Source organism: Oppia nitens, unplaced genomic scaffold (genome assembly GCF_028296485.1).
Source record: "Oppia nitens isolate AA-2021 unplaced genomic scaffold, nextdenovo-longstitch-racon4-pilon3 scaffold3_pilon_pilon_pilon, whole genome shotgun sequence".
Taxonomy (NCBI): Eukaryota; Metazoa; Arthropoda; class Arachnida; order Sarcoptiformes; family Oppiidae; genus Oppia; species Oppia nitens.
The window spans coordinates 1,316,425-1,330,203 of NW_026533221.1; the positions used below are offsets into that span (position 1 = coordinate 1,316,425).

Below are 13,779 nucleotides of genomic sequence, written 5' to 3' on the forward strand. Positions count from 1 at the left end.
AAAAAAATATATGAAAATAATGAATAAATATATATAAATGTGATTTGTTTTTTTTTAATAAAAATCATATGATATTAATAACATATTTAATATTAATTATAATGACGATTATAACGACAATAATAATTATTAATATTATAATAATAATAATAACAGCAAATAAAAAAAATATTTATTAAAATATTATTATTATTATTAAATTTTAATTAAATATATATAAATATTAAAATTTTATTTAAAAAACAACGAAACAATTTTTTTATATAWATATAAATGAAAAACAAACAAATCATTGTTTCCCCTCTTTTTGTTTGTTTGTTTGTTATATAAATATAATAAATATATTGATTTTAAAAATAAATGTCTTTCAAACAAAAAAAAACAAATGTTTTATTAAATAAATATATATTAAATAAATTGAATATTATATAAATATTATTATTATTATTATGTTTTCAATTAAGTAGACTTAAAAAACAAAAAATAATAATTTCTTATTTAATTTGATTTCAATTGAGTTGTTTTTTTTATTGTTTGTTTGCTTTATTTTTATTGCAATTATTATTAAATTGAAAAAATCTATTAATTTTTTTGTGACTTCTTTTTCATCGACAGATGAATTACAAGACATCTGTTGTTTGCTATAAGAAATGTTAACAAACAATACAGAGTCTGTATTACAGACAATACTTTATTATCTTATATTATAAATTAGTTTTTATTCATATATATATATATAAATAGAGAGAGAGAGAGAGAGAGAGAGAGAGAGAGAGAGAGAGAGAGAGAGAGAGAGAGAGAGAGAGAGAGAGAGAGAGAGAGAGAGAGAGAGAGAGAGAGAGAGAGAGAGAGAGAGAGAGAGAGAGAGAGAGAGAGAGAGAGAGAGAGAGAGAGAGAGAGAGAGAGAGAGAGAGAGAGAGAGAGAGAGAGAGAGAGAGAGAGAGAGAGAGAGAGAGAGAGAGAGAGAGAGAGAGAGAGAGAGAGAGAGAGAGAGAGAGAGAGAGAGAGAGAGATTATTATTATTTTTATTGAAAGTTTAATGTAATTTCAAAACTAATTATTATTTTATAAAAAAATAGTTTTTAATTTTAGATTTACATATTATTTATTTAGTAAATATTTTTTACTAATATTATTTTTAATTGAATTGAAAAGTTTAATGTAATTTCAAAACTAATTATCATTTTAACCCCACCCCCCCCAAAAAAATAGATATTTTATATCCTATCCTTAAATTAAATTAATTTATTAGTAGTGAAAATATTTATATATATTTTTTAAATACAGTTTATTTTGTCTCAAATTTATTTTTTTTTAATTTTAATTTTTCAATCAAAAATTATAGTCCTAAAATTGTAACTATTTTTTTTAAAAAAATAATAATAAATAATTGTAATTGTTTTTATGTTTGCAACTCAACAAAAAAAATCGTATAATAATAATAATAATAATACATTTAATAATTAAAATAATAATAAAATTAAAATTGTTTTCTTATTAAGAATTATTAAAATTATTTTTTTTAAATATCAATATTTTTAAGCATTTCTATTTGAAATGTTTAATAAATTATGATAAAAATTATGAAAAACATATAATAAATTGATTTTTTTTAATAACAAATAATATTAGCTGTAATAAAAAAAACTAAAAAAAATTAATTAATTATTAATTAATTATAATATTGAATCATTAAGTTTATAAAAAAAATATATTATTTATTTATTTTTTAAAAATAAAATCAATGAATTTAAATTTTATTAATATTAATAAAACCAATTAAAAACCAAATTAATACAAATTGAAATCAAATATTAAGTTTAAATTTTAAAAACTTTAAAAAAAAATTTTTTTAGTCACCCTTGAAATCAAAATAATCAATTTGTTTGCTATTATTATTATTTTTATTACTATTACTACTATCACTTGAGCTCTTTGTGGACGTCGTCGTAGTGCTGATGGTATCGGCAGTAATGTTGTTAATCAATGACAGACCACTACCGCCGACGCCGCCGCTCATCACTCGGCTATTGATCAATGAAAATGGTTTTTTCTGATCGTTTTCCGATTCAAAACAATGGCTTTTAAGTGTTATTTTATTCGCCGACGACTTGACTGTTGTCGTCGACGACAAATCACTTCCTCCTCTTCTGTCTTCATCTTCGACTTCTTTGCTGACAATATCCATGAGTGAGACAACTGGTAGATAACATTTGTCTTTGTTTGCCTTAGCTATGACACTACGATTCGGTTCCTTATCGACCGCTTGTGTCTTACAACCGAAATGTTGGGCCAATTCGTGAACAATATGCCGGTTCTCGGAGTTCATTGGCTGAAAGTTTTCGTTTTTGAAGGCCAGTCGCGATTGTTTGGCATCGATAACCAGTTGTGTTAGCCGYCGATAGATATGGCCGACAAATGACGGTTCACTTTTGACAGCGTTTTTAAGAAATTCCGAATATTTAGGCGGATCCGGATCGGCGCTGAACGTCGAGTCTTTGATGTCCAATGCTTCGGCCAGTTGTCGGTTGCGTTCATAAACGGCGCACTTGTCGTCGCATTTCAGTTGGATGTGTCGCATGTCTTTCAAACTTTTCATTATCTGCGAAACGTCAACACTTTCGCCGTTCTTCAGCCGTTGAGTGGCCAATGCGTTCAACGATACCACTCGCTGCTGACCCGAACTGTCGTCGCCGGTCTTATAGCACGCCATTTGTTCCGTTTTGCGGCCACAAATGCACTGAACTTTAACTAAGACTTTGCACTGGGATTTTGGACAGCTATCCGGCGATTGTTTCTGATGACAAGGCTGTCCGCATACGTGCTGACAATCGTTGCGTAGTTTATTGCACGGAAGCGAACAAGGATTGCATTTATCGTAATGACATATCATTGGACACGAATGTTGACCGCAATCGAGCGGTCGACCGCATAGATAGCCGCACGAATAGGACGATTCGTGACATTGTATTGGTTTGGCTTCGTGTCCGCCAAAACACGATTTGGCCACAAAGTAGGTACAGGGAGGACAATCCGGGTCGTCGTGACACAAATGATCGATCGGATGATTGCACGGATGACTACGGCTACAAACCAGACCGCAATCGGGTCGTTTGGTTCCGCATGCAATGGGCGGCAATCTGGTGGACGAACCGCACCGGCAGGTTAGCTCATCCCAGCCAATGTTCCAGCATTGCGGACATTGGCCGCTATGACACGATTCGGAACACTGGTGTCGACCGCACGACAACTTGCGGCCGCAAACCTGTTCGCACGGATGATCAGTTTTGATGCAACAAACATCAAGACATTTATGTCGACCGCAGACACGCTTTTTGTTACACCGTTTCTTGCAGACAAACAACGGTTTTTGTTGGTCATCGTTGTCGTCATCATCAGCTCCAGCAGCAGTCTTCTTGTTGTTGTTGTTGCTGTTGTTCATCAGTTCAACGCAGTCGACGTTCTCGCTGTTGGCACCGCATTGGCATTTGATTATAGTTTTCTGGTCGCACGGCTGACACGGGCCAGTATGACATTGACTACGACATCGGTGTCGGGCCTTATCGGGTCCGCAGACTAGTTCTTTGTCGCAACTGTTATCGCATGTCAGGATGGGATCCGTACAGACAGTGCGTACTTGTGTTTTTTGACCATCTAATAGATCCGATTGAAGTGTTCGACCACAGGGACAATGGGTAACCAGACGGGGATCTAATGGACAGTCGGGGCAGTCACCAAAATGGCACACTTGTTGACATTGATGTTGGCCACAGTCTAACTGTTTGTTGCATAACTGTTCGCACGAATAGTTTGTAATCAAATTGTTTTCAACATTGCAGACAACTTGTCGGTCGTGTTGGCCGCAGAAGCACTTCTGGATGGAAACCACTGAACAATCGGTACAGTTATCCGAATGACATTTACGTTGACAACGATGGGTACCGCAGTTCAACAGTTTCGCACATATCTTATCGCATATGACATCGTCATCGTTGGCTAAACAGTTGACTTTGATTTGTGTTTGACCGCAACCGCACTCGCGGGTAATCATCTGCGAACACGGAGGACACGAACCCGGATGACACATCAGCAGACATTTATGTGGACAGTTGTATTTGCGATTTTCGTTTGGCTTCCGTTTACGGCCACACATTTCGCCGCACGAATGCGGCGTCAGATAGCGATTCAGTTCCGGATCGCGAACTTTACCGCAAAAACAATTGTAACGATTGGGCAGTCGCTGATAGTCCGACTGACAGGCAGGACATCGCCAATTGATGATACTTTGGTCGCTTGATTGTCTCTGAGCCGATGACTGTGTATTAGCCCATAGTTTAATACATTTCAAGTGAAATACATTATAGCATTGTTCGCAACTCCAGACCGAGTCGTGTATACGGATTCGGTCGCAACAGACCATACATTCAAACTCGCCTTTTCTGAGCAATTCATCCATTATTTCTCTTTGAGATTCATCTGATTCGTGTATAACAACAGCAGTCGTCGTCTTCTTCGTCGTCTTTGTCATCTTCTGGACAGCATTTCGTTTGCAATCATCGTTGTTGTCATTGATTTTGTTGCCAACATTTACATCATTATAGTCGCTGTTATTCATACTGTTGTTTCCTTCCCGAGCCATACGATAGTTGCCGTTGTTGTTGTTGTCCTCTCTTTTCTTATAATTATTTTCGTATCGTTTGTTGTTATCTTTACGGCCATCGACTCTTCTGTCATCTCTTGTATCGACATTTCTCTGTTGATCTCTTCTGTCATCTCTTGTATCGACATATCTCTGCTGATCTCTCCTATCGACTCTATAATCAGCAACTCTTCTATCATCTCTTCTATCATCTCTTCTATCATCTCTTCGATCATCTCTTCTGTTATCTCTTCGATCATCTCTTCGATCATCCCTTCTGTCTTCTCTTCTGTCATCACTTCTATTACTTTTATTTATCTCAAATCTATCATCTTTTCGCTGATAAGGTCTTCGACCAAAATTACCACCAAATCTATCGCCACTTTTCTTGCCATTTAACGATCGCTCATCAGATAACTGTCCACTCAATGGTCCTCTCATATGTTGTTCAGATTGATGGCTATTATTATTATTTTGATAACCACTTTGTATATCAACTGTTAAATTGTTTGGTTCGGTCTGTTGTTGCTGTTGTTGACGTCTTCCACGGTTTTGATGATCACTTTGCCTATAGTTACCACTCTTTTGTTGATAATCTGCCCGATAGTCATGTCTTTGTTGATCCCTATAGACGTGTTGTTGTTGTTGATGATGATGACTACTACCACCGCCACCACTACCACTACTACTATCCAATTGTTGACCACTTTTACGATAATCTAATTGTCCGTCAAATGCATTATTATTATTATTATTATTATTATTACTATAAGTCATGGATTGGCCAACAAATGGCTGATAATTATAATTGTTTTGATGATAATAGCCATTGGTTTCATTGTTGTTACCGAAACCACTAGTGGCGGCCAAACTTTGTTGGCCAAAATTGTTGTCCGCCGCGGCCGCAAACATCGATCTTTGCTGATAATTTCGGTGACGATTATTATTATTATTATTATTACTAGTATTTTGATGATAATTGCGGCCAAAATTACGGCGACTTTCATACGATTGCGAACTCATTGTCTGTTAATTAATGGGAAAACAAAACAAAACAAACAAAACATTTGATTAATTAATTGCAATAAAAAATAATTAAAAAAACAAATCATTTAATTAATTACTAATAATAATAATAATAACATTCAATATATGGCTTACAGTTTGTGTACACGACTTATATATGATATTATTATTATAATTAACAACAAAAATAAAACAACAAAAAAATGTTATGTAATCTTAAAAATATGTTTTATATAAATATATATATAATTTTTTATAATAAAAAAAAATCTTAATTACAATTATTATTATTATTATTTTATATGATATTTATATGATATGTACTATTAATTTATTATTATTTTTTTGTCAACGAATACAACAAAATGTTTTTATTTTTATTATTATATATGAAATTCAAATCAATTTTTATAATACAACACAACATTTACATTACATTTACAACAATATACTGTATGTAATACTATATGTGTGTAACAACTGTTGTGTTTCGTTATACAAACGCTATATACCGTAGAAATATGTGTTTATTATTATTATTAGTATAAACTTTTCGATTATATTCAAAACCAGAAAACAATAGGCAGACGTACCACACACACAAAAACATAGATATATCATAGATTACATTTAATATACAGTAAAAGGCAAACTTTATTAGACACCTATTGTATATAAATACTTTGATATTATGTAATTTTCGGATATACTCATAGTTCATTTTAGTGCATTTCTATACTATGGTTGTCTAATAATATTTGCCTTTTATGGTGCGTATAATAACAACTATGTAACATATAATATTTTATAGTTTATAGTCTATGCTTTGTAAAAACTCCGTCACCTCCCTAAGCACTAAACACTACTTGCGCTGCATATGCTTATATTACTGTGTTATTGTTGTTATGGATTTGAATATAATCGAACATTTATATACATATACTGTAATACTATTAATACTATAATAGTACTGTATTTTGTGAAACCATTACAGTATTAACGTCTCTCTCTCTCTCTCTCTCTCTCTCTCTCTCTCTCTCTATTTTTTCTAGGTTTGGGGCAAATTCCATCCAACCGTTATATTAACCCCCCCCCTCCCCCAAAAAAAATTCCTCTATATTTATTGTAGCTTGTGCTACTACACCTATTGACCTAGACAAAATTATTATTATTATCAATATATAAGATTTGAATATACAAATTAGTTGTATTTTAAAACAATCTGAAAATAGATGCCCAGGGCAGGCATTTAGCAAAATTGGCATCTATTGTTTATGCCTACCGTTTTTAAAAACCCTAGTAATAATACTGTACACTGTAGTAGTAGTAGTAGTAGTAGTAATGATAAACAAATTCAACAACAACAAAAAAAACAGTGTATATCATACGTTTTTCTAACGTAATAATAATAATTGCAATTAAAAATAAAAAGTTAATTAAAATTTAAACAGAAACAACTACAGTGTGTGTGTATATATATATGCATGTATGTGTGTGTGTGTATATGTATGTATGTGTGTGTGTGTGTATATGTATGTATGTGTGTGTGTGTGTGTGTGTGTATGTATGTGTGTGTGTGTATATGTATGTATGTATGTGTGTGTGTGTGTATATGTATGTATGTGTGTGTWTGTGTGTGTGTGTGTGTGTGTGTGTGTGTGTGTGTGTGTGTTTGTGTATATGTATGTATGTATGTGTGTGTGTGTGTGTGTGTGTGTGGCTATGGGGCTGGAAAATTTTAAAATATTGGAGGAAATTTATTTGGGAACTTTCTATATACAGTATATACCCGGTACTATATATAACAGTACTGTATTTATTAGTATCCAGTGTTGGCAGAGACAAAATATATTTATAATACAAAGCGTATTATACAGTATAATACAATTAGTAATTACAAAAATAAAAATTTAGCGCAAACTAGTAAAATAAAAGCATGTTTTGTAATAATTATTTTTAGTTTATTTTTTAATTTTCATAAAATTTCAAATTAGCTATTCAATTAAAATTCTAGTATTTTGAAATTATTTCAAAATCTATACTACTATATAATTTGTTCAATGCCAATTTCTGTCAACGCAAACAATTAAATTTAATGTGTCGCACGATTATTAATAATTTTAATTTATTAAATAAAAAAAAAATAAAAATACTTTTTAAAATACACTGTATATTTTATAGCGCGTGAAAGCATTGTTTAGTAAAGAGAGAGAGAGAGAGAGAGAGAGAGAGAGAGTATTGTTGCACGTGTTAACTATTGATACACATTTTATTACATGGATCTAACATTAGTATATTAATAATTAAGATTAATTTATTAATTATTAATTAATAGTTTTTAGAAAACAACTATTCTAATAATAATAATAATAATTTTAATTAAGAAAAAAATAATAAATATTTTATCACTGTTTATGTAATTTTTACTAAAAATATTGTAAAAATACAACCAATATTTTATTGTATTTTACAAAAATAATTTTTTTTATTAAAAAAAACTTGTATTTTTCCAACCCTGTAGTCCATACTATAGTACTGTACTGTGTATTCAAACATCAAAAATAAATAAATAAACCAAAAAAAAACAAAACATTTGTAAACACATTGAATGGAAAAACTGTTTGTTATTATCATTATTTAGAGACAACAACAACAACAACAACAACAACAACAACATTAGTCAACTAAACACATGATATGATAGTTACCATCGATGATGATAATGACGATAACATTCATTGATATTCAGTTATGACAACAACACCGACACCGATGATGACGATGACAGCACATGTTATGCAATGTCTGTCAACTAAGAGACTATTGTCGGCATTGATAGCACTGATTGCGGCCTTTATTGTCCTAACATTGCGTAAGTATACTATAGTTTTAGCCATCAATTACTTTTAATTAGCTGATCCACTCCCTCCTCACTCACCCGACAGTGACCTACAGCAACATTACCGACGATGTGACCACCGTCGGCGTCGATAAGCCAGTATCGTCACCAACCGGTCGATTGGTGGCCACGAATGGCAAGAGTTCCGCCGCCGCCACCACCGCTGCAACCGCTGATGTGTTGGACATGTTTGACAAGTTGTCGATATCGTCGGCGTCGTCCTCATCGTCGTCGAAGAGCATCCAAACGATTCGCAACTATTGCAACGTCTTTACCAGTATCTCATTGAACGACGAACTGATGGATGTTTCGTCGTCGGCGTCGTCGTCGGCGGACTCAGTGATACCAGATCTAAGTCTACGACACGTATCGGTACTTATCAGACACGGCGATCGCGGACCACTGCGACCCGTGCGGGGAATGTCGGCCATACGTTGCGATCCGTTTATCGCTGGCAGCGGCGGTGGCGGCCATCAGTCTATAAATTATGAGCTAAACAACAATAACATCTACAAGAACTTCTTTGGCGACACAAATCGTTTGAGACAGTTGTCGAAGAATTATGCAAAAACACCGAACTCTGGCTGCGAATTGGGCGGTCTTACCCGATACGGTTGTGTCCAGCATCTGACACTTGGCTCACTGTTAGCCCGGACCTATGTCCCGGTCCTGAATCTGACCAATCATCGGCAGATGAAAGTACTGTCTACGCCCTACTCCCGAACCTATCAGAGTGCTCTGGCCTTTACCTACGGTTTCTGGCGACCAAAATCTATCATCGATTTCAATACATTTCCCCGTATTATCACTACTTATGGCACCTATTTTTGTTCGTCGCCCGACTTCTGTACGAAACGATGCAAACGACTCGAATCGTTACAGAAGTTACTCAACGATCATAAACAGCGAATACTTGGTCAGCATCCGGCCGTCAGCGAGTTGTTGGCCGATCTGAAACTGATTGTTGCCAACAACAGTGCCGATAGTCGTCTATACGAATCCCCCGTTGCATTGTTCGATGGATTGATGGCCTACATGTGCCACAACAGTGGTCTGCCGTGCAATGATGATGACGACGACGACAATGTCAATCGGCGGCGATGTGTAACACTCGATAAAGTCAAAGAATTGGTCACTTTTGTCGAATTTCACGGCAAACAGATGTTAGTTTCTGATGTCTTTCGACATATAAATTGGCTAAAAATATACGGTTTTCTCAAAACACTTGTCAAAAGTGTTGTCGACATTAATAGTCCGCAAAATCGGGACAATAGGTTTGTCCTATATTCTGGTCACGACATTACTATCGTAGCCTTGGCTTCGGCTCTGGATTTTTTCGACGGTATTATACCGCCCTATGCTTCGCGAGTCATATTTGAAGTGTACGAACAATCTCATGGATCAACTACTGGTGATAGTAGTAGTAATACTAATACTAATAATAATAAATATTATCTCAGAATTGTCTACAATGGCAAAGATGTTACTCGTTTTACAGAGATTTGTAAACTTAGTCCACAAAAATGTCATCAATTCAATAGTCGTCAACAAATTAATAATAATAATAATAATATTAATTTGATTTCAGTCAACGATTTCAGTGATTTCATTGATGACAAGTTCTTGCAAATCACTCAAACCATGGATTATCAAAAAGCATGCGATTTATGATTTTTTTTTTTTGGTTTTTTATTATAATTATAATAATTAAAAAAAACATTTTTTAATATATTTCTATATACATGTATATAAATATATGAAACTCATATTTTTTATGTGATTTGTTTAAACAATTTATTTTCAAAAAAAACTTGAAAAGTTTTGTTTTCTGAAATCTATACGAGCCTTTTTTGTGTGTGTGTGTGTGTGTGTGTGTAGCAATTTTTTTGGAATTTTGAAATTCTGACTTCAGATTCGGTTAGAGGACTACTAATAATGTATTGAAAAGTTGAATTAAAATTTTGATATTTCTTATTATGCCAAAGTATTTTATTTTTTTAAAGTATAGATTTGAATAAAGCATCAAAAACAACATAAGAAATATGCATTAAAATTTTGATCTCTTCGGGATCATAAAGAAAATGGCGGCCAAAGTAACAAAAATTAGGTAAAAATTTTAACGTTTAGAATTGTAAAGAGCATCAAAAAAATGATATAATATTTCAGCATATTTTTTTTAAATGGCGGCAAAAGTATAAAAAAATTTTATTTAATGTATATTTGACCAGTTTTTAAATTTTTATATATTATATAGCCGCTATAACTAATGGTTTTCAATGCTATTCAAGTTTTTTTTCTGAAAATGCTTTCTAGCATTCTTAACTGGTTTATTTTATTTTTTAGTTTAATTAATCTCAACAAAATTTTTATTATTATTATTATTATACTATTATATACTGTAGTACATTGAATGTGCAATATTTTTAATATAATACTAATATAATACTAATTAATAAAATTGTAATAATATTTTTTATTATTATTATACTGTATATATATATATACTTAAAATTTATATAATTGCGGTAAATATAAATAAATTTATTAACATTAATATCAAACAATTAATTTTTTTATTTTTTTAAATTATATCAAAACAACAAATTAACAAATACTAGACATTGATTTGCGAAATGTGTTTAAAACTTTTTGATAATTTGGATCGGAATCGATGTCCACCAATAGGTCTTCAAATTCATTGTCAATAACTTTAGTTTTATTATTATTATTATTATTACAATTAATATTATAATTATTATTAGTAGTATTATTTTGTATATAATTATTTTGATTTCTATTATTAAGCTTAGGTATGAACTGATTATTACTATTATTATTGTTAATATTATTAATATTATTTGATGGCAATAGTAGTGGACAGGGAAGCAGTTCCTTCATAATGCTGTGATGGACGACAAGCGATTCAATTGTCGGGAACTCCTTAGTGAAACCCTTCATTAAATTAAAATTTAAAAAAAAAACAATTAGTTATTGATATTAATAGGTATGTCATTACAAAGTTTTAAATAAAGATTATAAGAATTATTTTTTTTTTTTAGAAAATATTATCAATTATTTTATTTTTTTAAAACATTACATACCTTTATCTTAAATGCATTTTTATGGGTCATTTGGATCAGATAGTGTGCAATACCTTGCATTTGATAATCGTTGGGTACTTTTAAGGTCAATGCAAAACAATTATCTTTTGTTGTCGAGTATCTGATAATGAATGAACCGATCGGACAGCTATTCAGCATTTCGATAGCCATTTCCCGTTCAGTCGATCCATAAAACCATTGCTGATCTTCAATAGTAATTGAATTGTTATTATTATTATTATTATTACTATTATTGCTGTACTTTAGTTGTTGAAAATCTTTGCTGAGATTAAGTGCCGATAAATGATAGGACTTATTGTTATTATTGATATTTGTTTGTTGGCTATTATAATGATTTTGATTATCATTATTATTACTACTATTAATATTATGCGATGACAATCCCATTGAATACAATTCATTATCGTTAATCATAACCCTATCCATCAGTTGCATAGATACCAGTCCTTCATCATCACCAGCACCACCACCACTACCGCCGCCACTTCTGTTGATAAAACTGACCGATACTGGTGTTACCCGCGATGTCTGCATAGTATAGCATTCGTTAATTGTTGTCGACTTCTGGTTAGGATTATTACGATGACTACGACGACAACTACCGGTGGCCGGGCTTTGGTTACGATGGACACGAGTAGTAGTACTTCGTTGCTCTGATTTCATAATCAGACAGATATTGTTTAACGATTGTGAACAACATCTGCTGCTGTTGTTGTGGTTGTGGTTAGCGATGACATCCTTCTTCAGATGACAGCGCGACGAAGACGATGATAATGAAGACTTTTTACGCCAAACCAACTGATTTAGTAACTGTTTGATTGAACTGTGGTTCAGATGATGTATGTCCGATGATGATGATGACGACGAGGACGACGTGTTGGCCATAAATTTATGAAGAAATGGTATTGAATTCATTTTTTTTTTTTTTTGAAAAGTTTTTGATTGAAATAATAAAATCAATTATTATTTATTTTGTTGAATACAAGACAACAACAACACAGAGACACACAAAGAGATAGACTTTTTTCCTGTGGAGACGACTTTTTTTTAAAGTTATATATATTATAAATTTGTTGATAACTTCTTGTTTGTTGGACTTTTTAAGTGCTGTCGTAGTGGTAGTAGTAGTCATGTAGTCATAGTCGTCGTCGTAAAAGCAATGATCACACATATCCTGTGGAAAGCCGTTCAACAAGTTTTTTGAACGAAAAATAGTTTCTTCAGTTTAATAGATTCTTTGCCTCTCTCTCTCTCTCTGCTCTCTCTCTCTCTCTCTCTCTCTCTCTCTCTCTCTCCTTGTCTTCGTGTGTGAGAAACGATCACTAACTCTGTGTGAGAGCTCATTGAGAAACAACTTTGAGAGCCTTTTCACAGCACAGGTGCTCTCAAATCTCTGTAGTCGTGTCCAGTCTTTAAGGCTTCTCTCTCTCTCTCTCTCTCTCTTACCGCTACAGCTATAATAATAGCTTTTATAGCTCTCTGCATACTATACACAGTCAGTGTATAGCAGCAGTAGTTATATTGTATGCGCTCTGGTATGCGAGAGAGAGAGAGAGAGAGAGAGAGAGAGAGGACAGGTAGGTATGTGTGGCACTCTGTGCGGCTGTTAAAGCAAAGGTATGCCACATAATAATAATAACCACATTCTTGGGTTTAATACTATAAAACTAACTTTAAAAACAGCTTTACATTTACAACAGACACACACACACACACACACACACACACACACATACATGCACATACACATACACACACACACACACACACACACACACACACACACACACACACACACACACACACACACATACAGTACAAACTGTATAAACACCGGAAAGATGTTTACTTTGCTTTTCATATGAATTACTTATTTTTTTGGTGGGTTTTGTTTGTTTGTTAACGACAAACAAATTGCTTTATACTTATTATTATTATTATTATTATTTCAGCCCAAATGGCCAGTTAGTTGTTTGCTAGTTGTCTACACCTATTTCAACTGTATTATTATTATATACAGTATATATACAGTACTTACCGTATAAGTACTTATATACTATATATTGGTTTTTTTTAAAAAACAAAAACTATAA

The 13,779-nt window shown here is 32.7% G+C and overlaps 3 protein-coding genes across 3 annotated transcripts; 1 reads left to right on the forward strand and 2 right to left on the reverse strand.

Moving 5' to 3' along the window:
- Positions 1–582: 582 nt before the first annotated feature.
- Positions 583–5,835, reverse strand: LOC128957398 (protein shuttle craft-like). Its single transcript, XM_054303142.1, has 3 exons — positions 5,801–5,835; positions 1,863–5,665; positions 583–631 (listed from the first exon to the last, which is right to left on the reverse strand). Exons 2-3 carry the CDS (start codon positions 5,660–5,662, stop codon positions 583–585), a joined length of 3,849 nt encoding a protein of 1,282 aa, XP_054159117.1. The 5' UTR covers positions 5,663–5,665; positions 5,801–5,835.
- A 2,415-nt stretch (positions 5,836–8,250) lies between these two features.
- LOC128957399 (2-phosphoxylose phosphatase 1-like) lies at positions 8,251–10,235 on the forward strand. Its single transcript, XM_054303143.1, has 2 exons — positions 8,251–8,537; positions 8,611–10,235. The coding sequence occupies exons 1-2, from the start codon at positions 8,417–8,419 to the stop codon at positions 10,233–10,235; spliced, it is 1,746 nt and encodes a 581-aa protein (XP_054159118.1). The 5' UTR covers positions 8,251–8,416.
- A 933-nt stretch (positions 10,236–11,168) lies between these two features.
- On the reverse strand, positions 11,169–12,601 carry LOC128957400 (GATA zinc finger domain-containing protein 8-like). Its single transcript, XM_054303144.1, has 4 exons — positions 12,081–12,601; positions 11,666–11,948; positions 11,393–11,516; positions 11,169–11,272 (listed from the first exon to the last, which is right to left on the reverse strand). The coding sequence occupies exons 1-4, from the start codon at positions 12,599–12,601 to the stop codon at positions 11,169–11,171; spliced, it is 1,032 nt and encodes a 343-aa protein (XP_054159119.1).
- Between the last annotated feature and the right edge of the window lie 1,178 nt (positions 12,602–13,779).